The sequence below is a fragment of the Zalophus californianus genome, chromosome 8 (assembly GCF_009762305.2).
Source record: "Zalophus californianus isolate mZalCal1 chromosome 8, mZalCal1.pri.v2, whole genome shotgun sequence".
Taxonomy (NCBI): domain Eukaryota; kingdom Metazoa; phylum Chordata; class Mammalia; order Carnivora; family Otariidae; genus Zalophus; species Zalophus californianus.
Genome location: NC_045602.1, coordinates 80,054,588 through 80,080,606, shown reverse-complemented (window position 1 = coordinate 80,080,606; position 26,019 = coordinate 80,054,588). Strand labels below are relative to the sequence as shown.

Sequence of the window (26,019 nt, the reverse complement as noted above, 5' to 3'; positions counted from 1 at the left end):
ACTAAGCCACCCAGGTGCCCCATAGCCACACCTACCTCCCCTCCCTGGCCCCTACCTACCCCCCTTGGAAACCACTAAGCTGTTCTCTCCATAATTTTTTTTTAAGAATATTATATACAGTATATGACCTTTTGGCCTTGGCTTTGTTTATTCAACATAATTTCCTCGAGATTCATCTAGCTATTACTGTGCGTATCAATACTTTGTTCCTTTTTATTGCTGAGTAGTATTCCATCATATGGATGGCCCAGTGGTGTTTATCCATTCACCTGTTGAAGGACATCTGGGTTTTTTTTCCAGTTTAGGGCTATTACAAATGAAGTTGCTATAAACATTTGTGTATAGGTTTTTGTGTGGATATAAATTTTCATTTTCCTTGGATAAATGCCCAGGAATGCAATTACTACGTCCATATGGTAGTTAAATGCTTAGTTTTTGAAGAAACTACTAAACCATTTTCTAGAGTGGCCATTCCATTTTGCATTCCCACCAGCCGTGTAAGTTCTTCAGTTTCTCTGCGTCCTCATTAGCATTTGGAGTTTTCACTATATTTTATTTTAGCTATTTTGTGTGTAGTGGTATCTCATTGTGGTTTTCGTTTGTATTTGCCTGATGACTAATGACATTGAATATCTTTTCATGTGTTTATTTGCCATCTGTAGATCCTCTTTGGTGAAATGTAAGTTCATGTCTTACCCATTTTCTAAATGGATTGGTTTTTTTTTTCTTTTTCCTGTAAAGTTTTGAGAATTCTTTACATATTCTAGGTACTAGTCCTTTGTCAGATATTTGATTTGCAAATATTTTCCCCCAGCATGTAGCTTGTCTTTCCATCCTCTTCATAGGGTCTTTTGCAGAGTAAAAAGTTTTAAATTTTGATTAGTCAGGAAAACAAGGAAATATTTTCCAAAGGTTTTCTCCTATGTTTTTTAAAGTTTTATTACATTGAAGTGCCGATCCATTTTGAGTTTGTTCTTGAATAAAATGTGAGGTCAGGTAAAGGTTCCTTTTTTCTTTTTCTCTATAGATGTCTAGTTGTTAGAGCACCATTTGTTGAAAAGACTGTCCTCCACTGAACTGATTTGGCACCTTTGTCAAATGTCTGTCTGGCATATTTGTGTGGGCTTATTTCTGGGGCCTCTGTTCTGTCCCGCTGATCTGTGTGTCTGTTCCTCCATGAGGAGACGCTTTAACCTCTCTGTCTCCTAGCATACAGCGCCAAACAGGAGTTCCTGTTCCTGACAGCCGTGCCAGATGCGGGGAAGTTGCCCGGAGAGAAGCACTTTCCTGAGGAACTGAAGGTGGGCCCGGCAAGGCAGAGGGCACTGTCCCCTGTGACACGGTCAGCTGCGGGGCGTGGGGGCGGGGCAGGGAGCAGAGCTGCTGCTTCCCGATTGAGCTGTGGTGGCCCCTCCCCACCCCCTCTGGCCCCAGTGGGTACCCCCATCCCATGGAACTAGCCTCCCTTCTGTCTGTGCTCATATCAGCTGGTGTCCTCTGACCATCCCATTCTGCTGCTGTGAGTTGTGGCTTGTGTCACTTCGGCACATTTCCGCCATCTTTTTAGCTTCTCTTTGGAGGTGACATGGTCACATCGATTTTTATGTTCCTCACAGCGCTTTGTACATCATGGATCCTCTGTAAATGTTGATTGTGTTGGATTCCTGACCCGCGGAGAAGGAGCCTTGCCAGGGGAATGAAGGATGTTGGGCTAGGTCAGGAGAAAACTAAGGGGGTGGGGAAAGGTCTGTGACCCAGAATCATGGACTTTTAAAGTTAGAAGGGTTCTTGGACAGAAGAGCAGCTAATCTCACCTCTGGATGGCATGGATGAGAGAACAGAGTTTAGGGAAAAGGCTAATCATCCCAAATCGTGTGGGAGTTAGTGGCAGGGCCCAAGGCTGCCGACTTTTACCTGGTGCTCACCTTCCTTGATGTTCTGACTTTTTCTCCTCAGGTTCCTTTTACACAAAAATTCCTAATCGCTCCCCAGCCGTGATGGGGGCACACTCTTGAGATTCCCCCTCTCACTTGCTAACCCCCATTCTGGGTCTGGAAAGTTTGGGTTGCAGGTATGCCTACAGGAATGAAATGGATAGACCAAGCTGTAAGACATTTATCAGCCCAGCATTAAGCCATAGAGAAAGAGACAGTTCCTGTCCTTGATTTGCAGGGTAAGGACAACAGATTAGAACCCAACAAAGTCTAGAAAGTGTGCACCTGGTCAGAGTGAAGTGCTCTTGGAGTTTACAGGTTGCAAGACACTGATTGATGGGTCAAGTCTGCAGAACTCCCTGAAGCAGGCCTGGAATGTTGCTTTTAGGTTGAGGCTTTCCGGGGCAAGGAAAGAGAGTGGATGGACCCCAGAGACAGGAAACCAGAAAAACCTGTAGGAAGTAGGAGGGTGGCCTTACTAGAAGGAGGTAAGGAAATATATGTTACTGGGATCAGGAATACCACGGAGGTGGGGGGAGAGTTTTGTAAGAGGAATGCACTGCTCTGAGACCAGGGTGCTGCTAGAATGCCAAGACTCGGGAGGAACAAAAGTGACCATCCCAGGGGGCACTCTTGAGGGACGGAGGAGCACTCTTCCCGCCAACACCATGGGCCTGCGGGAGTAATCATGGTTGGAAATACTGCACCAGAACATGCCTTGCGGTCTACAGAAGACTTTGCTGGGTTTTAATCTTACTGGTCCTCAAAAACAGCCCTCTGAGCTGTAAGTATTTTTACTCTCATTTTGCATTTGGAAAGTGTGAGGCTCAAGGAACAGAGCCAGTATGTCAGGGACAGCAAGTAGTGGGCTGGGACTTTCAATTACATGTCCTCTGTCCCCTGTTCTTGCTACCCTGCCTCCTTGATGCTCATGAAACTCAGATGCAAGATAAAGGGAGTGGGAAACAGTGGTCAGACATGATTCTCTGAAACCAGGAGTCATTAGATGTTTAAACTCAGCATCTGTCTTCCCAAAAGGAAGGTGACTTATAAATGTGATCAGGTTGTGTAGCTTACCTTTTAAAGTTTATTTTGTGCAGCTCTTGAATCAATATGTTTGTACACCTGAAACTAATATGTTTTGCTTATACTTCAGTTTTTAAAAACTGCAAAAGAAAGTTTATTTTGTACATAATATAGCTGAATATTTGAATGGAAAATAATGGAAAACAGTATCAGTCATTAAAATTGGTTTAGTATATTTGCAAAGGAAGAAAACAAAGCCATGCCAGTCCATATGCACAATTAGATGAGAAATGGTTTTTCTTTATATACAGCGCTTAAGCTTGAAGAAAAACAGGTTTGAGAATGAGGGAGATTTTTCTGCAGTCTCTCAAGAGAACTTGTTTGGAGGTAGATACTGCCCTGTGATTCACACCTCTTGAGTATCATCCGCAATCCAGGTTAGATCTGAGGTTTGAAGCAATTGGAGTAGAGTGAGGAGAGGAGAGAGAGACCATGTCGATAAGTGAGCAAGAGTTGGGGTCAGGGAAGGAATGAGGTTAAATTAGACTCGATTTATGAAAGCAGAAAAGCTTAAGGGCCAGTGTGGCAGGCTTGTGCTCATGCTTCCTGGGGAGGAAGGATCAGAGCTGAGTAAGTCTGCAGGTGCCCACTCTCACTTCCAGAATATGTTGACCTCAGGAAGTAGCCCTTAGGAATTCTCGAGACACTTCCCTTCACCAGGGAAACCCAGGAAATTCAGTCAAACACGTGAGAAGTTGTGTCAGGGAGTTTGGTTATGGCAGATCCATGAGGGAAGAGCAGGGAGCTGAGTGGTGGTGTGGAAACCTCTATCGTCCCAGTATTTCCAGTGTTCGTGTTCTCGTGTGTTCTGGAAGGCCATATCCTTTTCCCCATTTTGTAACTGATCCATTCCCTGTGGGAGGACTGGTTTTACAATTGCCCCATAAATGGATTACCTGGAAACTCTGGTGCATTTTAACAGATAAAAGGGCATTGTGGTCCATTCTGTAAAGTTAAGTTAGGGGACTGTCTGGTTTGAACTCTTGGGAAGAAGTTCTGTGTAACTTAAAGGGAATGAATAGACAATAAACAGCAGCAGAAACATTTCAAAATGCTGAGGAAAAGGGCCACAACTAGAGTTGGCCAAAGGAGTGGGGTTGGAGGAACAGACTCTTTATTCAGAACTGCCTTTTGGGTTGCTTCTTGGAAAGCCGGGAGATCTCTGTGGGCAGACATTCCACCGTGATGTGAGTAGGGAGGGGTTAGTAAGTCACTGAGGACTCCTGCTGCCTGCTCTGTCTCCCTCACCTCCTACCCCCCCCACCTCTGCGTGTACACAGACACACACACACGTACATGGACAGTGCCACACACATTCTTCCTCAGCTGAGGCTTTCTCGGTGTCCCCACAGAACACTTGCAGCTGTATCCAAGCACAGAGTAAAGACTTGGTAAATATTTGTCAAACAGTTCATTCTGCCAAGTGACAGTAGAATTTTGAATAGAGTGTTAACAAAAGCTCTTTTCATTGTTTTAGGTTATAAAGCAGTCCCAAAGACTATGTGTCATGATTTGGAACTTGAGCTTTTTCATCTTTTTTTGTTTTTTTAAGTCGACTTTCTTGTAGGAAGGAAAGTCAGATGAACCCATTTTGTGTCTACTTTCCTTGCCAACCATACTGACTCATTTCTGATTTATTGGGCAGTGGAAAGGCCCTGAGGCTGCTTCAGGAAGTGGCTGGAAATAGTGGCTGTCACTCTGTAGAAAAGGGGGGGAAGGAAAGATGAGAAGGGGCCCATGGCTGGTAAGAAAGGGACAGGTGCGCCCTGGAAGGAAATTCAGAGGGTTTTGGCAGAGTTGTGAAGGAAGAGAGACAAAAATGTGCTGTGTTTGCAGAGCCACCTTTGCATATAGAAAGTACCCAGATTTGGTAGAAATCATCCACAGAGGACTTGGTACAGTTTTCTAGAACTTTCTAGAAGTCTTTCTAGGTGCTCCCCCCCCCAACCAGCCAATATTTTTAAATCAAGTTTTTTATGAAGAAGGAAGATATACTCGTGTATTTTAAAGAAATATCCAGCATTAAAAGGAAAAAAACAACTACAGCCCATCGCAATCCATAACTCTCTTCAACCACCGTCAGAACTTTTGTATGTTTCCTTTTTTAAAGACATTCACTGAGGTATAACAAATAGATGGTATAAGACTCCCATTTCCTGAGTAAGCGCATAATTATGCCTCTTAAACTATTTGTAAGCAGAGGGGACGGGTTCTACCTCATAGTGGTGTCTGTCGAACGTAAGTGTAGCCACTGTGAGCAAATGCTGGGGCACATCGGTGCTGGTTTCTGTTCTAGGGAGTCCTCCCACCAGGTGGCAAAATCTATGTGAGCCGCGGGGCGCTCTGACCCAGAAACCCCTGCCCACCTCCTAACCTCAAATGACTTCCACCCACTGTGGCACATGAGCTCCACCCCTGCCTGTGTCCTGAGGAAAAAGGACATTTTCTGAGCCGAGGATGCAGGTAGAAAGGGCTCCCTGCCTCCCAGGCAAATCAGCAGAAAAACCCACACTAACTTACCCTGGCAAAATTTGTAGTGTGCTGGAACATGACTGAAAAAAATGACCAGCACCCAGGTATTAAAAATGAGTTGCCTACAAAGAATGGCAGTTGGGGCGGGGGTGGGAGGGCTGTGGACTTTTCCGCAATGTTCCGTGCCAGCTGGAGCCATCGTAGGGAGAGCGACGACTCGAGTCGCACTTGAGTCGTATTCCATAGGTGAAGGCTACGGGAACCGTCGTAGCTACACACACATTGGAAATTACACAGTTTTTGAGGGGGAAAACGACTGAGAGACCAGTTCCAGATAACTCGGAGGTGATCGAAACAAACACTTCAGAACTGCGACGTCACAGGGTAAAAGCAGCCGCAGCGGTGTCCCTGTGCAGCCTGCACCCCAACCTCAGAAACCAGCTGGAGGCCGGGCCCTCCGTGGTCCTCGTCTGCTCGCTTCCAGGGAGCCCACTCTCCTGGCAGGCAGGGGTTTCTGGATCAGAGCCTTTGCCCAGCGCTCACGTGGACTTTCCCGCCTGGTGGGAGGACTCAGGCAGAAACCAGCGCCGACGTGCTCCAGCGCTTTCCCACAGTGGCCACACTTCCAGCATGACGGACACCACTACCACGCAGCGCCCGTTCCCCTCTCCTTAAACTGCATGACAGAGAAGTGTGACCACGTGCTTGTCACTGAGGAGATGGAGTAATGGCTTTGACATTTTTAAAACCCATACTGAATGACCTAAGGTATGTTTTTCTTGTTAATAAACCATTCTACCCATATACCAGAGTATCTTTGGAACAGCACGTGTTTAGATGACTGGTCCTCAGGTATCGTCCACATATGTACACTCAGAATTATGTGGAGGGTAATGCTAGGGAGAAGGAAGGGGGCCGAAACTGGCCTTCACTAAAATCCCAGAACACAAAGCATCCTGCTGTGTCCAGGATGCTCTGGGCCCTAATGCCCTCTGTCAGCAAAGTGGCAGTCACCTTGGTCTGAGCGGCTGAGGATGAAGAAACATCCTCACGTCTCTGGCTGAGCTTTGGTCCAGCCCATCCATGTAGCATGAATCCCAGGCCCCTGAAGGTGCATGGTGCACTCAGAGTCCTGCCCTTCCTGTGAGGCAGCTCTGGTTCTCGCCCTCTGCGTGTCAGCACGCAGCACCGGGTCAGGGGGCAGGGCCTCCCCGGGTGGCTCCTTTGGGGCTCACTCCTGTTTTTTCTTGACAAAGCCCTTGTGCCCCTTCTGCCTCCTTGTTACTTGCAGCCTACTGGGAAGGTGCTTTCAGATAGCCGGCTTATTCAACCCCTGGTCTATATGGAGCGCCTGGAACTCATCAGAAACGTCTGCAGGGATGAAGCCCTGAAGAATCTCTCGCACACTGCGGTCTCCAAGTTTGTCCTGGACCGGATATTTGTCTGTGACAAGCACAAGATTCTTTTCTGCCAGACTCCTAAAGTGGGCAACACCCAGTGGAAGAAAGTGCTGATCGTGTTAAATGGTGCGTGCAGCACCTGGTGGATGTCTGTGGTCGGTGGACAGCAGGGTTTGCCTTGGGGGTTGGGGGGACGGGTGTGGCCTGGGCAGGGGAGGTGGAGAGAGGCAGCAGAGAGGAGCCAAAGGCAGGGACAGTTGTGGTGGAAGGGCTGGTAACCTTGTAGACTGTTCTCTGTTGTGTTTCCCCTGTTGGTGGTATACTTTAAAGTCTGGTAGCTTAAAAGTATTAGATACTGAGGTTCTCAGAGGGCCCTACCTGTGGTCAGAATCTCCTCTCCTCACTTTCCAGAGCGGAATCCCTGTCTCAGGCAGCCTGCCCTCCCCTTCGCCCCCCCCCCCCCACCCCTGGGCTGATCCCTTTCCTTCTCTTCAGATGCATTGCCTTGTGTCTTCCTGGTTGTTAGCTCTGTCCTGGTAAGTTGAGGTTCCAGTCACTAGCCTCCTGGCTGCTCCTTTATAGGGGAAGCACCTGCACCCATGCCAGGGAGGGGAACCCTGCCAGATGGGCCTGGGGGCCCCTTCACCCACAGATGAAGTATTCTGTGCCACTTGGCTAGAAAGAAGGCATCCCTGTTTTACACTGAGCTTCCATATTCAGAGGATTGAATTGACTTGGTTCAGGAAATCGGATGTTTATTTGGGAACAAATTAGATCATTGAAAAGTGACCTCATACTCTACAGGTTTTGATTACTCACTGCTCTTTTCAGATCCCATGTTTGTTTGTTTAAACTCCAATTACCCTGAATTGGTCCAAGATAATTATGGGCTCTGTCTGTTAACTTCAGCTTCAAAAGGAACATAATTCCAGTCAACAGCAGTGTGACTCCAGGACCAGGAATCAGCCCTCAGAGCTCTGGGAGGTGGCCCTGCGGTCTCTGTCCTCCAGCCCACCACTCCTACTGCTGTTCTCAGAGTTGGTGGTCAATGGGCCTTTTCACGGTTGCTTCATTTGGCCTTTTCGTGGTTGGAGGAAAAAAAAAGGAGACACTTGCCTCATCTTACGGTGTATAATTAATGTGCTTCTTGAGTAATCTGACAGTATGTTGGATTTTTGACATCAAAGAATGAGGTCACAAATCAAATCTAAAACAATAAATACACAAAAGTCTTACGAATCTGTACATAGCAAAAATCTGTACAGTACAAAGCATCAGACTTTAAAGAAGTAAACACCAATTTACAAGCGCAGGATAAAAATGGGGGCAGGTTTACCAGCCTGTAGACTAGAGGATGGTCCTTGTGGCTGTCTTCAGTCATCCCTAGAAACACCTGCACGGGGACAGGTGCTTGAGTAGGTCCAGGTACACATCTTCAGAGCTGGTTCTTTCAATATCCCCTCGAGAGCAGATGTTCATCTTGCTTATTTCCTGGCCATCCGCAGCACTTAGCACAGAGTTCTGGACTGGTGCTTACATTTGGGAAAGGGATAAATCAAACAGTCAAGCCAGTGGCCACTGAGTAGATGGCCCAGCAGAGATCCTTCCCTGCCGGACTCTAACATGACAGGATTAACACCATGATGGATGGGAAGGTTTACGGAGTCTTGGCTAGAACCTCCATGGGTAATGATGCTTTGTGTCTATTTGTCTTGAGAAGAGAATGAAAAACCTGCCCAGTCCACCAGCCTGAGGATGGGGTGCACCCAAGGCTCTATTCAGCAGCCCCGACTTGGGTGCTGTGGCATTGATCCTGCCCTGCCTTCCTAGACACCTTGGTCCTCCTGTCCCCTGCCTCAGCTATATCACACTGTTCCCACAGCATTCGCCAGGGTTTCCCGGCACCAGTCGGCTTTGCCACTTGCCAGTCTGCGATGTGGTGAGGTTGCCTAGGAACCACCTTAGGCTTAGGGATGTGGAGCTGGGAGAGCCAAGCCCACTGGGGGCGATGGGCCCCCAGTGGGGCATCAGCCAGCAGTATGTTTCACGGTCCTGCTCCTCTAGCATTTTCCCCCATTTTCAGAGTAGGATGAGTATTGCTCATTTTAGGAATCCTTTCTGCATGCAGGGATCTTTTTTGAAATGTCAGATTTCACCAATTTAAGTGTGTTGCCAGGGTAGGTATTGGCAGTGTTTCTCCCCCTTGTTCCCTGCTCGTCAGTTTCCTCTAGTTGGCTTATGGATTACCAGAAGCTTTTCTTCACTCTCTCATCCTGCTGGCAGAAGCAGTTGGAATTCAAAGACCTAAACTGGGATTTAAGGGATGGGCTTGTGGGGAACTTAGGGCCCAAGTTAAGAGACCAGGCATCTTCCTTTAAGGGTAGCATTGAGGCAGCCAACCTGTCCTCCCTTGTTTCCTTCCCAGGGGCTTTTCCTTCCATTGAAGAGATCCCTGAAAATGTGGTTCATGACCATGAGAAGAATGGCCTCCCTCGTCTCTCTTCCTTCAGCGATGCAGAAATACAGAAGCGGTAGGAGTAGGTTCCTAAGGGGAGGGGAATTTTGGTAAAACCCAGGGCTCAGTTCTGTCCTTACCATCCGTCTCAAATTGCTGCAAAGACTACTGGGGGCTTTGGATTTACATTGGCAAGACGCAGCCAAGCATACGCCCAGTGTTCAGTGCATTTAAATTCACAAACCTTTATGAGAATTTCAGAACGTCTTCACCCTTACCTTCATTCAGTCCATTAAAACAAAGGTTACATAATTTTCTTAATAGAAATGAGTAGTCATTTTTGTTCTGCTTTGGTTCTGTTAAGTTTTATGGATTCCTTACTGAATATGACCTTTAGGTCATAGGAAAGGGATGTGGATTACAGGGAAACCCCACTTAGTTTTTTATTTTCTTCCAGAGGCCTTACACCTTCTTTCATGGTAGCTGCCTGGGGGGAGAGGTGGTGGGGACTGGACCTAACATAGGCAGAGTCAGACCTCACTGATCACAGCAAGGGTGGCCCCTGGGCATGTTAAGAATGACTTAGCTAGTAAATTGAAAATTCTTTTCTATTAGCTGTGAAGTTACCCTGCAGAACAAGGCTCAGAAGGAATCCGAAGGCATGAGCATCAAGTAGATGTCAGCGCACCAGATGAACTTTGACCTCCCTTGCTTTTCAGCCATTTGATTCTCTCATTACTTCTGGTGCTGGTTAACTAGTCTTCCCAGTTTGTGCGAAACCTGTAGAACGCAGGTGTTAGGTGCGGGATCAGAGAGCCTCCCAGGCAAGTGCGGTCCTGCTGCCCACCTGAGCACTGATCTCATGGGGGCTTTTGTGAGAGAAGACAAGTTCAGGTGTGCAGGGCCCTGAGCTGGTTTCTGGCGTGGAGTAGGCCCCGGAATTACGGTGGCCCATGTAACCATTGTTCTGTCAGCACCGTTACCGGCTGGTCACGTGGCTGTCACTGCGCCACCCCTGCCACTGCTGGCAGCTCCCCCAGGCCACCGTCCCACCAGCTGGAGCTGCAACCTCGCCCCCCTTTTCTCTTACCTGCCCCCTGCTCTGGCTTGGCCCTCCCCTGGCAACTGCGAACTGAATGTATACAGAGGTCCCCTAAAGTAAATTCCTCTGGCCTCCACTTCTACCTTGCTCAGAGTTCCTGCCCGAGAACAAGACTTTCAGATGCCCTTGAAGTTTTGAAATGTTTGAGTATCTGTTGAGCTAAGTATGTGTCTTCACGGTGGCCCTCTGGGATGATGAGTCCTGTGGCCGGGGACATTTACGGTTTCTGAGGCTCTCTTTCCTCCCTGTGAGATGGGCTGGTAACAGACTCTGCTTCCAGAGGCGGCTGTATGGATTCAGAAGTGCGTGGAACTCGCTCCTCCCAGGAGGGCGCGTTCCAGCCGCCGTGGCCGCTGCTGCTCCAGCAGGCACTCTACCCTTGTACCACCTCACCCAGGTTGCCACCGGTGGGCATCGGCCTAACTGCTTGTTTCTCCTCATTTTTCTCCCTAGCTTGAAAACATACTTCAAGTTTTTTATCGTAAGAGATCCTTTCGAAAGACTGATTTCTGCGTTTAAGGATAAGTTTGTTCACAATCCCCGCTTTGAGCCATGGTACAGGCATGAGATTGCCCCAGGCATCATTAGGAAATACAGGCGGAACCGCACGGAGACCAGGGGCATCCAGTTCGAAGATTTTGTACGGTACCTGGGCGATCCAAACCACAGATGGCTGGACCTTCAGTTTGGGGACCACATTATTCACTGGGTGACGTACGTTGAATTGTGCGCACCCTGCGAGATAAAGTACAGTGTGATCGGTCACCATGAGACCCTGGAGGACGATGCCCCCTACATCTTAAAGGAAGCCGGCATAGACCACCTGGTGTCCTACCCCACCATTCCTCCGGGCATTACCATGTACAATAAAACCAAGGTGGAGCGCTACTTTCTAGGCATCAGCAAACGAGACATCCGGCGCCTATATGCACGTTTTGAAGGGGACTTTAAGCTCTTTGGGTATCAGAAGCCAGATTTTTTGCTAAACTAATGTGTAGAACTGTGAGTTCAAATATCTGTTAGACCAGAGGCTAACCAGGTGGGAGATGTGAGCACAGAAATGACCTGTCCTCCATTCCACTCTTTCTGGAGATTCCGCAGCCTCCCATGGACCTGGACATGCCTTGGCCTATGAAGCTGGACCCTGACCATTACAACTTAGTTTGGACATAAGGTGCACTGAGGGCCCTGGCAGATCCCTCCTTGGTCCCATTTCTATCAATGCCTTTAGGCCTTCACTCTCCTCAGAAGGGGAAAGGGACTAAACATTTGTAGTCTGATAGTCCGCGAAGAAAAATTACATGGTGGAGGAGTCATTTCCCTCAGTTGTCAAAGAGATAGATCCACTGGCGGCTCCCCTGGCGGGGGGCGGGGGGGGGGGTTCTCGCCTGTCACTGAGGATTGCAAGAATGGCACCCAGCACTTTGAGGAGAGATGGAGAAGCTAATGGTCTGCAAAAATCGCACAGGGCTAACATAGGATCTGAGTAATAAAATCATACCTCTGGCTTTCATCTTGACGCTGCTATGATCAGAGGCAAACCATTCTTTCCAGGATGATTTTGTTCTTGTGAAACTCAGAGGTAACCCGAGGGTACTTTTCGGCAGTCCATCGTTCCAGGATCTCTGCCTAGGTGCCTCTAGTCCATATTTCTGAACCGCCTGCCAAACAGTTGTCTCCCTCAGTCCAAGAGATGCAACTTTGGAAAGAGGGGAGTGTACATTTCTTTCCACCTGAGAGAGGGAACATCTTGGGGGGTCTTAAAGGGACATGTAGCATGGGGAAAGGGAGAGCTGGTTGGGTTCTGGCGCGCCAGCTGCTGTGGGTTTGAGCACGTCCACTCATGATTGTTCACCTCTTTGTCCCATCGGGATGGACAACGCCCATCTTGGGGCCCATCTCTGGGGCCCACCCCCACAGCCAGAGGCAAGCTCGGGCCTCACAGGCCGGCCCAGCAGGATCAGTGTGGTGTACTCATGACAGTTTCCTTTCATCTCCGCAAAATGCTCACCGCTGGATCCATTTCTGGTAATGCCATCATCCTGGTCTCTAAGTTGGATAATCATGTTCACCAGCAATAAAATCCTGGGCGGAGGCATCTTCCAGGCACAGAGGAACAGGCCACAGCTACTATTTCAGTTGTCGCCTGACAGTGAGGGCTCTTGAGATATAGGCCAGGTTTCCCAGTGAGAAGTCCGAAGTGCCCGACTGCGCGGTGCCCACGAGCCCAGCTTTTCTTCTAAGCAGCCTCAACCGCCCCGTTCTCCAAATGGCTCCCTGAGTTTGTAAATGTGAAAGTAAAAGAAAATAAAAAATATGTGCCAAACCTGCCATGTGCTGCAGTTCCAGGGAAGGTGCTCTGTGGCCACGCATGGCCCCCCGAGGCCCGGTGACAGGGAGGGGCGGCCCAGGCCTGCTTAGCTGGCTGCTGGTGCCAGGACTGCAGAGGCGAAGCAAGGCTCAAATGTGATGGTTGGCAGCGATGACGAAGGGCGGCCAGTGTGGTAGCCTTTCATCCTCAGCTGACACACAAAGGATGTAACGAGTTATTTTTCTATAAAGTTTTAGCAAAGTCTTGTTAAAATCATTTCCTACCTAGCTGATTACCTCTTCTCTATTTGAAACGTAATAGTCTGAATAATGTATGTGAATTTAAGGCCTTAAAGTTAGTCCTAATTTAAAAAGATAGCACTTTCAGAAACAAAAGATTGGACACTGGGGTGCCAGCCCCCACCCTCCCTGCCCACTGCTTCTGGCATTTAGATTTAGGTCATTTTTCTCTAGCATTTGGTTCGTTTTCCTAACATTTTGCCAAATGAGTGGAGACTGCCACCACAACATCTGGGCATTCCGCAGTGTGTCCAAAACCTGTGTTCCCACAGCCATCCCTACCCACCAGGGCTCCTGACCCTGCATGGCGGCCCCCTGGAATCATGCGGCCCCTTACCTCCTACCGAGGTCATCTGACTTCCTTCCACTTCCAGAACTCACTGCCTCCCTTCTGGGCGTGAGCAGGTGTCCATGCCTCTGTCTCCTGAAGAAGTTTTTTTACCACACTCTGCTCCTCAGGGGGAGCTTTACGGAAGCAACCTGGAGCAAACCTGGCTGCGTCCTTCCTGGTGTCCTTACTGGCAGCACCCAGCACCCAGGACCTCCCTCTCCCGACAGTCCCAATCAGCGGGGGCCTTCTCCACTGCCCCCCACACCCCTACCCCGCCACTGCTGGGGCTGGGGCGGGACCAGGCCAGAGAGGTGCCACCCTCCGCCCAGGAGCACAGCCTTTGCCTCCAGGTAAGGAAGAGATGGGCCACCAGAGGGCAGCCCCTGGGAAATGTCTAGGTGAGAACTCATAAGTAACATTAAGCCTGGATTTAGGGAACAAGAAGCCACTCTGCCTCCCAGGAGTGGCCTTAAGATAGGGAGGGCAATCCCTAAATTTAAAAGTTTAATGATCAGAGGTTGACTTAATAGGCTTGTATCTTAAATTGCTTTCTCTTACTGGATTTCTGTCCTCACACATTTTAGTTTTATTGGTCTTAGCCCTGAAAACCATTACAGTGAAGTGTTTAGAGCCAAGATGAACTTTGATTTTCATAGTGGCTAACCATACACAGAGATGCGGCAGATCACCACATGCAGGTACTCAGCCTACAACTCAGGGGTCCGTGGTGGGGAAGAGCCTCTGGCCAGGGAGGGGTCCCAGAGGTTCTCAGGGATATTGATTTCCCAGCCCCCACACTCAACCCTTCACCCTACCCCCTCCCCTTGCCCTGCTTCCCTCCTCTAAACCCCAGCATGGCCTGTTCTGGAATTTGCAGAAGTAGGAAACAGCAGAAACCTGGATTAGGAGAGGGGCATAATCAAAACGGCGGCTGTGTGAGAGGAAACAAGCCTCGCCACCCATTGGATGAAATTCAAGTTGTTCAAGGTACACTTTCCGAGCCTTGCCACCAGAGTTGTGGGGTTCCAGACCTGAACCTGGAACAGCAAGCTCACAAGAGAGGAGAGGCATGGGAAGTGCTGGAACAGGGCTGCACAGGCCCCCTGGTAAGTGGGGAAGGTTTCTGTTGGAAGTGGCAGGTACATGGGGAGGATCAGGGAATGTGTAGGGAGCAGGAATTCTAGTTTAGCTTCCCTGCCGCCAAGCCAGTCTCCCTGACAATAGTAGTTATCCTAAAGCCATCTTAAACAAGGCTTGGATGAGAATATCACATCCATAATCTTTTCCGCAGGCTGAGTCCTTGTTTACTTGACAAATCTTAATGGGGCTTTGCTTCAGGTCTTTTACAATCTTATTTCCTATTGTCTGGAATCTTTAAACACTCAATTTTTGTAACAAAGCAGTCTTTTCTCTTTGTCATCCTTATATCAGGTGACAGTTTCACTCAATATTGTACCACAGCATGACCTGAGTCTCAATCCTTCTAGGCTACAGTATCTTTTTTGTGTGTCTGCGCCACTCAACACCTAACTAGTAGGTCGTGTATGTAAGTAACTAGCCCCAATATCAAGGTATCGATTTCTTTATTAGCTAGGATAACACTAGCTGTTGTAACAAGTAAACACCAAGATTTCAGTGGTTTAAGACAATAAAATGATTTTCATGACAACCCAATAGTCTATTCTTTGTAGGCAGGGATTTTTCCATCATATGGTTCCATCATTTCCAGGGTCTTATCCTCTGCTTCTAGGAGAAGGGTAAAGAGCATGGAGGAGCACTGGGGACATTATTATGGACCAGTTGGGCACATGTCTCCTACTTAATTCTTCAAAGCAATTTCAAGGGAGCTAGGAAATGTTATTCTTGGCTTAATAGATATTTCCTGGTGACAACACCACAAATTTGTGGGGGATGTTGACAAATTGGTAATAACCCCTGTGTAACTATAGTGCTTTACTGTTTATAAAGCATTTCAATGTAAATAATGAAATTGGCCTAAAATATTATCTCCATGTCATAAAGGGAGAAATGGATTCAGAGACGTTAACTGGTGCAGGATTATACAACTAGACTTCTGGTTTCAGATCCAGTGTGTAAAGAGCGTGGAAGTTACCACTCCTATCCTTATAACAACAACAACAACAAAAATTGAAAGAAAAAAACCCCTGAAAATCGATACCTTTTCTTGTGCTCATCGGAGAATTGAGGTTGCAAGACAAACTGCTGTTCTGAAATCTGTAGAGAAGGGTGAATACAGAGATTCACAGGTGAGATCCCCTTACTTAGGGTAGAAGCTACTGGAGCCATAAACTGGTGGGATCACTCAGATGGCAATTTTGACAAATTACTGGGTGCTGAGTGTGGGCTAGCTTGAGAGTGAGAAACTCCTGGAGGCCACAGTTATAGGGGATTTTCCAGAGTTTCAAGGGTTTTACCTCCAGGAACCCCGCCAGTTTCTTATGGTAAAGAGTCAAGAGATATCTCCTGGGGACTCTGGCAGGTGGAGGAGAAAGATAACCATTTTGAGATATGCCCTAAACATTCTCCATAAGAAAGGCCCACTTTCTAGGGGAAGAGACTAGCAGAGCCTTATCCCACAGCAGAGAAGGGCTTTTACCCAATTCCAGCCCCCTCAAGCTGTCCTATCTCACCCTACGGGTAAAATAATAATATCAAGAATCCCTTGTGAGGGTCACAGCCCAGAGACACAGGCCCAGTAAAAGACTGAGACTTAATCATTAAAATTATAGAATGCTTCCCTTCCCCTACACCTTGCCACCACATCAACAGGAATCAAATATAATTGAGTTACAATTGAAAGAGCAAGGTGCAGACTCTGAGGAGGAGTTCTTAGGGAAGCCCCAAAACAGCAGAAGACACAAGCAGGGACCCTGGAGGAAGCTGAAGCCTCTGGCACCTACAGTTACAACAAATATTAAACACAGCCCAACTCCTAGCCATATTAACATAAATCCTCACACTAAAGACCTTTTACCTCAGTTCCTGTTACCTGATACATTATGGCTGGAGTTTAACAAAAAATTGCATGGCATGATAAAAGACAAGGGAAAAGACACAATCTGAAGAACATCAGCACCAGACTCAGATAAGACACAAATGTTGGAATTATCAAACAAGGAATTTAAAATAACTGATTAATACATTGAGGGCTCTAATGAAAGAAGTAGACATCATGAATGAACAGATGGGTAATGTAAGCCGAGAGATGGAAACTCTTAAGAAAAATCCAAAGAGAATGCTAGAAATCCAAAACAATGTAACAAATTAAGAATGCCTTTGAAGGGCTCATCAGTAGACCAGGCACTGCATCTGCAGCTGAATGGTGCTGTTTGAAGGCAGATTTAGGTTATTTATTCATGTATATGCAAACTCAAGGGCAACTGCTAAAGGATATGAAAAGGAAATGTAATTGGTATTCTAAGAGGAGAGGTAAAATGGAGAGAATAACACTAAAGAATTAACCATAAGCATATTGCTCTGAGAAATTATCTGGAAAGTAGAAGGATAATAAGAAAAATGGTGGTGTATTCTGTAGTCTCCAGTAGGTCAGTAGATATTAGACAATTGTGACCAAAAGCTGTGGACTTCCAGGCCAGGGACCACCCCATGGGAAGGTGTGGTCACCCCTGTCTAGGTCAGGAAGTCAGGGGAAACCCCAGGACCTCCCATCTGCTACAGCAGAAAGAAGTGACAACCTGTTTCCTCCTCCCCCAATATATATGCACGAAACCTCATGATTCATTAATTTCCTGATGTTTCACAATTTTGGCATTCCCATCGATGGTATCTTTTACTGATCTTAAAAATAGCCAAATATGGGAACACATAAAATTTTGGATAAATCGAAAGTGGCTCCTTAGAAGGAAAATGTCAAGGGCCTCTGATCTGCATGGTATTATTACCCTATCAATTATAAGAAGATGAACAGGAAGACTGATGTGAGAATACCTATTTTACAGTTGGGGACATTAAGGAACAGGAGCTGCACAAGTTAAGGGGGATTTAGGGCCACCCCTCATTCACAAGCAGTTTCTCTGCCAGCTTTGTTTCACCATCTCCCTCCAGGGGGCGCTGTTTCCTACTCTCGCCCCCCGCTAAACCTAGGTTCCCTTAATGTAAGCAGGGAAGTTCCCTAAGATATTCTTCCTAGCTACAGTAATGACAGTACAAAACACTACTGTACAGAAATTAGGCCCAGGATGTACATAGACATATTTTTCTCTGCTGAAGAGCAGGTAGAGAATAGGAGATCAAACCAAGTCAACAGAGGGATCGCCGAAAATCTCTGAGCCTTGGAAATAAAAATCTTGTCTATTTCATTAAATGGTAAGCTCTAGAAACAAACAGTGGAAGGCTTCCCTTCTCAGGAGGTAATTATTAGTAAAAACTGCTAAAGCTTTCAGTTGTCGGTGGGGGGCATGCGGTGGTAGTGGTTCTTTTAAATTTGGAACCCCTTGCTTTGGTCTTCATACGATTCCCCCGTGATTTTACTCACACTTGCCCCAGTGATAGTTGGAGCAAATCAAGCGAACTCTATGTCTTGTTCTGAAAGGAATGGGGACCGACTGTGGGCCCAGAGTAGCTGCTCTGTTTGTGGAGGGTGGTCTTCACCTGCAGTGGAGAAATCGACAGTCCACCGCAGAGGGCTCAACCTGCGTCTGCCTGAAGAGACACTCCTCAAGGCTTTGGTGTGAGTTTCAAAAGAAGAAATCTTTCCCCATGTCTGTCAACAGTTGCACACTCACTGACATCTATAAAACCCAGCTCACTGAAACCGAGTGATGGTTAGGCATGTGGCATTTGTGAGCAGTTTTCCTATTCAACAGCTGCTCAAACTTGCAGATAATTATTCTATAGAAAGGCTTTCCTGCTTAACAAGAGCCCAGCAACCAGTAAAAATAAGATATGCAGTAAAAGCTTCCTGTGTGTGTGTCTGTATGTGCGTGTGTCTGTCTATACACATATACACATATAGCTGTAGTTATGTGTAATTTAGGTTCATTTCAATAAGCGGGCAGCTTCCAGTCTTGGCAAACAAATGTGAAATGTATGCTTCACTTTCATGTGCTCACTGGGATTTTCCTTCTTTAAAAGCTGTGTGCTCCATGCAATGGCTGGTTGTTGCTTCCCGTTATCATGTACACACTTCGTTGACAGCCTTCAACCTATATCACCTAAGATAATTGTCTCCTGTGCACGGAAGCCACAGCATCTTGTTGATTTTGCCTTCCCAGTATTAATGGAAGGTGGCTTTAAAAATGTAGGTGGGAACCTGCATGTGAATGCAGTCACCTGGAGAGGTCTGGGGGATATACTCCTTTAATGCCATAAGTAAAGAGCAGAGAGGTATATAGTGAGTGAGTCCAAGAAGTGGGTACATGGCCCTTTCAGAAAGAGCTGTGAATGAAGACAATGCATGGTAGGTATGATTGTTTTATGCCTTTAATTTCTTCTTAGCTTACTTGCTTGCTTTTTTACCAGATGATTCTGGAGAATGGAAACCAATTGCTAGGTGGTATATGAAACTGAGTTACGTATTTGAGGACTACTTTGTGAAGAAGATTTGCCAGGACGTTGTGGAAAGGGTTTGTGGAGAGAAATGTCCATTGTAATGCTGTGCATGCTCAGGGAGTTTCCAAAGAAGAAAAAGGCCACAGAGCTTTTGTCCAATCAATAGCCTCATTACCATTCAGCCAATAATTCCATTAATACTGAGAGCTGGTTTCTGCTTTTGGCAACAAGTTCCAAGCTTGAAGAATGACCAATGGTTACTTTCTAAATCCACACCATCTCCTGCTCACTGTGCATCTGTGTCACAGATGGTTGCAATGTTTCCCATAGTTTATTTTTATACTCTGTGAAGCCTGTAATGTCTGTGCCTGATTAAAAAAAAAAAAAAAACCATCGGCCAAGGGCCAATATATAAATGCAGTGATGGGAGATGTTAACTGTGTTGACCAGCTTTCACATCACCATCCTATAGGAACTCCTCATCCATCATTCAGCTTTAATGCATAGAGAGTCCTACTCATTTCGGCATCAGCGTGTTTTCTCAATACAATTGTAATGTAGGTATAATTGTGAAAAGGAACAAGTACACTCAGTGCTCATCAAGGGCTGGCATCAGAGTCTATTGGGTAGTATAGGGGTTTCCATATACAAAACATCTTATTTTGCTTCTTTCCCTGCCTTAGCATATGATTAATTACTTCACTGCTGTGTGTTCCTTAGTTTTGTTTTGTTTTTCCCAGTAGGAATAATAACACCAGCTACTATGCTGGGATGTGATGCTGTAAAACCTAATGACATTTCCTCAAGTTTTAGTGTTTAAGAGGTGATACAGGCTAAAAATATATAAGATCGGGAAGACCTTAGATACTTTAGTAAATAGTAAAGCTATAGAATTTATAATGAAAGTATTCTTCACATTGAGATTGATAAATGGACACCAATAGGCTTTCCAAAATACTGTCAGCTCAGTGACCCTGTCAGAAACAGAAGGACACATTGAATAGAGCATCCCATTATCCTCGTCATCGTTACCCTCAAATAGGAATCATTTTGGAATGCTCAACATAAGACCCACAAAGAACTTGTAATCTAGGGATAGGGCCTATCTCCAGGGAATGTACACTCTAAAATGAACTAATAATGTCCTTTGGGTAAATGAGAAAAATGTAAATTTAAGCAAATATATTTTTGGAGAGAAGTTGAACCCCTTATAGGAAGTAATCTCGGGATGGATATTTAAATGCCAACACCATAAGTCTGTAGTAGGATAAAGTTAAGGTAGTTGAAATTAGAATAGACATAAAGATTGGATCAAGAGGGCTGACAGCACATGCATTTAACCCTCCTTCCCACTTCTTTCATTATTTCTCTCCAACTTTCTTGTTGCCCAACTCCCTAGGGAGCAAGTTTTCCTCATTCCTCTAAAATACCGGAGGCAGGGTACTGTAAACAAGAATAGCAGCTACTGACATGTAAACAGGGAAACCTAATGATGAATGAGCACACAATCAAGAAACATCAGATACTTGGAAGAAAACAGCCCAGTCAAGGGGAAACAAAATTCCCTAGCAAAAACAGAAAAAATTATATATTTATAGAACAAATCAATAGCAATGCCAGGGAGAGAGCATGAGTGGGGGCAGCAGGAGAGGGAGAGAGAGAATCTTAAGCAGGCTCCATGCCCAGCGCGGAGCCCAAAGCAGGGCTCAGTCTCACGACTCTGAGATCATAATCTGAGCCGAAATCAAGAGTCAGAAAGATAATTATCTTTCTTTGTCTCATCTGAGCATAGAGCAATGCTGCCCATTATTTTCTGTGCTCTGGAACAGTTTGTATAAGATATTTGTTCCCCAGAGATTTCAGGAACTACACCTAAACCACTAAATGTACCTTAAACCTTCGGCAGGGAGAATAGTATTTTGAATTTTATTTCATTTTTTTCTTATGGTTATTGGTCTGTACAAATTTTTCACTTTACTTTTGGCCAACTTTGATAATCTCTATAATCATATATATATTTCATCTAACTTTTAAACTTAATGAAGTAAAATAATATCAATTTCTAATTTAAAATTCTTTTCTGTAGCTGTAGGTAAGCCTCCTTTAATTCCTTTTGTTCTTCATTACTATCTTCTTTCTGTTTTTCTTGATTATACTTTTAAATATTTGTTGGATATATTGGTCTTCTCAAATAATCTGTTTTTGATTTGTATTCCTCAGCTCCACTCATTTATTTTATTGTCTGTTATATCAATATTTTGCTTTTCCTTTATGATTACTTCAGTTTACTTTTTTAAACTCACCCTCGGGTTTTCCCTCCATCTTTTGAGAGAAATTTATCAATTTTTCAATCTTAAGGCTCTAATTTTTTTTCTCTTAGTACAGTTTTTGAGTTGAAAGTATTATTATTATTATAGATTGAGTTTTTAAATTACCTTTTAACATAACTCTGTACAATTACTAGAATTTCATATTTTGTTTGCTTGTTCAGTACTTTCAATGATTCCCAATGTCATCACACTATGTCTAATGAATCTGGACCGTAGGACAAAAATTTTGAAATTTTTGATGAGATTTCCTCTGTGAATTTCTGTGAATATTCGTTGTATGTTTGAAAAGTATGCGTTTGTTTTTGTGAAAAGAACAATTTTTTATATTCTCTGGTGAAGCATTCTCATACTTTCCTTTAGGTTTTTTTTTTTTTAAAGATTTTATTTATTTATTTGAGAGAGAGAATGAGATAGAGAGAGCATGAGAGGAGGGAGGGTCAGAGGGAGAAGCAGACTCCCTGCTGAGCAGGGAGCCTGACATGGGACTCAATCCCGGGACTCCAGGATCATGACCTGAGCCGAAGGCAGTTGCTTAACCAACTGAGCCACCCAGGCGCCCTCCTTTAATTCTTTGGATATATTTAAAACAACTAATCTTTGTCTAGTAATCCAACATCTGGGATTCCTCAAGGACGTTTTCTAGTGATTGCTTTATTTTCCCCTAGGCATGGGCCTTACTTTCATATTTCTATGCATGTCTTACAATTTTTTGTTGACAACTGGACATTTTAGAGTACATAATGTGGCAATTTTGGAAATCAGGTTCTCTTCCCTCCCCAGGGTTTTTGTTGTTATTGTCATTTGTTTGTTCAATAACTTTTCTGAAATAATTCTGTAGAGACTACTCTGTCATGTGTGGTCGCTGAAGTCTCTGCTTGGTTAGCTTAGTGATTAATTAGACAGAAATTTCATTAAATGCCTAGAACCGGTGAGTCCTCCAATCTTCTCTGAGGTGCTCTTTGTATGTTAGGGCATACTTTCAGCACTTCAATAGGCAACTGACAACTCTGCCTTAGCTTTCCCTTCCCCTTTTCACAGAACCTCAAGTTCAGTGAGGGTGAGAGTTTACGGCCTTCTTGGGTCTTTCCTGGGTGGTATGGTCTGAATGTTTATACACCCCCAACCCAAATTCATGTGTTGAAATTCCAATGTCCAATGCGATGGTATTACTAGGTGGGGTCATTAGGAGTCAGGAAGGTGAAACCATCATGAATGGAACTAGTACCTTGTAAAAGAGGTTCCAGAGAGATCCCTTGCCCTTCCACTATATAAGGACACACCTAGAAAATGCCAATTACAAACCAGGAAGAGGGCCCTCACCAGAAGGTAATCATGTTGGCACCTTGTTCTTAGATTTTCCAGCCTCTAGAAATGGGACCGATAAATTTCTTTCATTTGTATGCTGCCCAGTCAGTGGTATTTTGTTATAGCAGCCTGACCAGAACAAGACACTGAGTATATGCACAGCCCTGGGCATGTGCACAGCCTTGTGCCTATGTGTAGCCTTTTCAATTCCCAGGAATATATAGGAGCTTTTAAAAAGCCTTATGGATATCTCATTCACCAGCTTTTATTCTTAGGCTTTATGGTTAGTCTGTTTTCTCCAAATACTACTCACCTCCTCAGGCAGCTGTAAAGTTGAACAATTGCTTCTAAATATTTTCTACAACTGCCCATAGAGGACAGGATTTTCTGTACTGGGAGCTACAAATCATGTCAAATAAAGATAACCTTGCAAGTAGGATCTTCTAGAGAACCATCAGACTCATCAAATAATGACAATTCCCTGTGAATAAGTCTTTAAAGGAATTCCAACCCTTCTGCCTTCTTCAATGGCTGGCAGGTGCTGAGTTTCACCATGATTGTGGGCTCTTGCTTTCCAGGGTTACTCTGGGGCTGGCAAGAGGGGAGGGGAGTAGGGGCACCTGAGTGGCTCAGTCAGTTAGGCATCTGCCTTTGGCTTGGGTCATGATCCGGGGATCCTGGGATCAAGCCCCAAGCTCAGTGGAGAGCCTGCTTCTCCCCCTCCCTCTGCTTGGGCAATCTCTCTCTCTCTCTCAAATAAATAGATAAAATCTTTAAAAAAAAAAAAAAAGAAAAAAGAGGGGAGGAGAGTAGATCAAGTTAAAACACCAAAGAGCTCACTGTTCTTACTGAGATTCCAACATTTATCTTAAATACATCCTGGATTGCTGCAAAACTTTGCCAAAGTTCCCAAAAAAAAGTTGATTCTAAAATGTTTTTGCCAGTTTTCTTATTGCTTTTATGGAGAAGATAATATTTGAAGGTCCTTACTATATTTCCCCTCATGTCACCCTCTTCTGAACTGTTTAATGGCTGTAGGATCTGTAGTGATGGTCCCTATTTAATTTCTGATGTGTGCCCTCTTTCTTTTTATTGTTGTTGATCTTGCTAGAGCTTTATTAATGTTAATGAGTTTTTTCAAATAAACATTTTTTGTTTCATTTATTTTTCTCTTGTTTTCCTATTTTTAATTTCATCATCTGCTTTGATCTTTATTTTTGCCTTTCTTATACTTTTTCTGGAGTTATTTTTCTTTTCTTTCTTTTGTGTTTTTTTTTTTTTTGAGATAACTCAAATAACTAATTTGAGACCTTTGCTCTTTCCTAGTGTAACCATTTAGTACTATGAAATTTCCTCTCAGAACTGTTTTCAGGGTGCCTGAGTGGTTCAGTCAGTTAAGCGTCTGCTTTTGGCTCAGGTCATGATCCTGGGGTCCTGGGGTCCTTGGATCGAGCCCCACATCGGGCTCCTTGCTCAGTGGGGAGCCTGCTTCTCCCTCTCCCTCTGCCTGCCACTCTGCTTACTTGTGCTTTCTCTCTGTCAAATAAATAAATAAATAAAAGCTTTAAAAAAAGAACTGTTTGCAATGTATCCCACATATTTTGATATGTATTTTAATTTATATTCAGTTCTGTGTATTTATTTTAAATTTTCTTTGAGACTTTCTCTTTGACCTATGGATTATTTAGAAGTGTATTGTTTAATTTCCTCATGTTTGTAACTTTTTCTGTTGTCTTTCTGTTTCTAATTTGTAGCTTGATTCTATTATGGTCAGAAAATATACTCTTTATGATGCAATTTATTTTAAGTTTGTTGAAATTTGTTTTATGACCCAGGTTATGGTCTATCTTTATGAATGTTCATGGGGTTTTGATGAGGAAAATGTGCATTCTGCTGTTATTGGACAGAGTATGCAATTATGTATATCATTAGATTCATTGGTTGATTGTGTTGTTCAGATTTTCTATATCCCTCCTCATTTTTAGTCTGGTTGTTCTATCAGTTGCTGAAGGAGGATGTTGAAGTTCCCAACTATAACTGTGGATTTGTCAGTTTCTTTTCTTTTCTTTTCTTTTTTTTTTTAGCTCAATAAGTTTTTGTCTCATTTCTTCTAAGGCTCTGTGGTTTGGTTGATACACACTTAGGATAATTATGTCTTTTGGTGAATTGATTCTTTTATCGTTATGCAATGCCTCTCTTTGTATCTAGGAATTTTCTTTGCTCCAAGTCTACTTTATCACATATTACTAAAGTCCACTGTCTAAAAAATTAAAATTCTAAATTAAAAATAAGTAAATTTTAATCATTTTAATAAATGAAATAGGAGATATCACTATACATATTTTTTAATAATCTTATTACATTTTTTATTTTTGAATTGACGTTTCCATGGGATATATTTTTACATCCTTTTACTGTCAACCTGCCTAATGTCATTGAATTTGAAGTGAGTTTCTTTTAAATAGCATATAGTTAATCTTTTTTTCATACATTCTGCCATTTTCTGTTCTTGGATGGTAGATCAGCTAGTGACAAATTCCTTTTGTTGTCATTTGTCTGAGGTCTTTATTTCCCCTTTATTCTTCAGGAATATCTCACTGGTGATATTGAACTTGCAGTTGAATTTTTTTTTTCTTTCATCACTTAAAAAATATGTGCCACTTTCTTGTCTCCATGGTGGCAGATGAGACCCACTGTCATTTTAATTGGTGCTCCCCAATAGGAAGTGCTTCATTTATCTCTGCTTTCAAGATTTTTTTCTTTGCTTTTGGTTTTCAGAAGTTTCATTATGATGTGTGTGGTAGGCAAAATAACAGCCCCAAAGACATCCAGGCTCTAATGCCTATTACCTGTGAATATATTACCCTACATGGCAAAGGGACATTGTAGATGTATTTATTAGGTTAAAGTCTCTGAAATGGGAAGAGTATCCTGGTTTATCTGGGTGAGTACAACCAAATTTTCCCAGCTATAGTCAGAGAGCAATGTGACAGCTGAAGAAGGCATAGAGAAATGTGACACTGCTGGCTTTGAAGATGGAGACAAGAAATATGGGCAGCCTCTAGAATCTGGAAAAGGCAAAGAAACACATTCTCCCTCAGAGCCTCCAGAAAGAAATGTAGCATTGCTAGCAACCTGATTTTAGTCTGATGAACTTTATATTGGATCTCTGACTTACAGAACTATAAGGTAATAAACTTGTTATGTTTTTAATTTGTGGTAATTTGTTATGACAGCTATAGAACACTAATACACTATGTCTTGATTTCATTTTCTTTGGGTTTAATTTATTTGAGGTTCATTATGTTTCTTGAATCTGCAAGTTTGCATCTTTCACAAATGTGCACTGATTATTTCTTTGAGTATTCTCTTAGTTCCACTTTCTTTCTTGTCTTTTTTGGGGATTCCAGTGGTAACTATGCCAGACCTTCTATTATTCATAATAATTATGTAGGGCTCTAT

General features: G+C 44.3%; 1 protein-coding gene across 4 annotated transcripts in view; it reads left to right on the top strand.

The window, feature by feature from the left end:
• CHST10 (carbohydrate sulfotransferase 10) overlaps window positions 1-12,775 on the top strand; it is a 35,689-nt gene extending 22,914 nt beyond the window's left edge. For all 4 annotated transcript variants that reach the window (XM_027621040.2, XM_027621041.2, XM_027621039.2 and 1 more), the window contains 4 exons: window positions 1,210-1,301; window positions 6,784-7,018; window positions 9,318-9,423; window positions 10,903-12,775. In XM_027621040.2, the coding sequence (XP_027476841.2) occupies window positions 1,210-1,301; window positions 6,784-7,018; window positions 9,318-9,423; window positions 10,903-11,440 (971 nt within the window). In that variant the 3' untranslated portion in view covers window positions 11,441-12,775. The remainder of the gene's footprint in view (window positions 1-1,209; window positions 1,302-6,783; window positions 7,019-9,317; window positions 9,424-10,902) is intronic.
• Window positions 12,776-26,019: the final 13,244 nt, after the last annotated feature.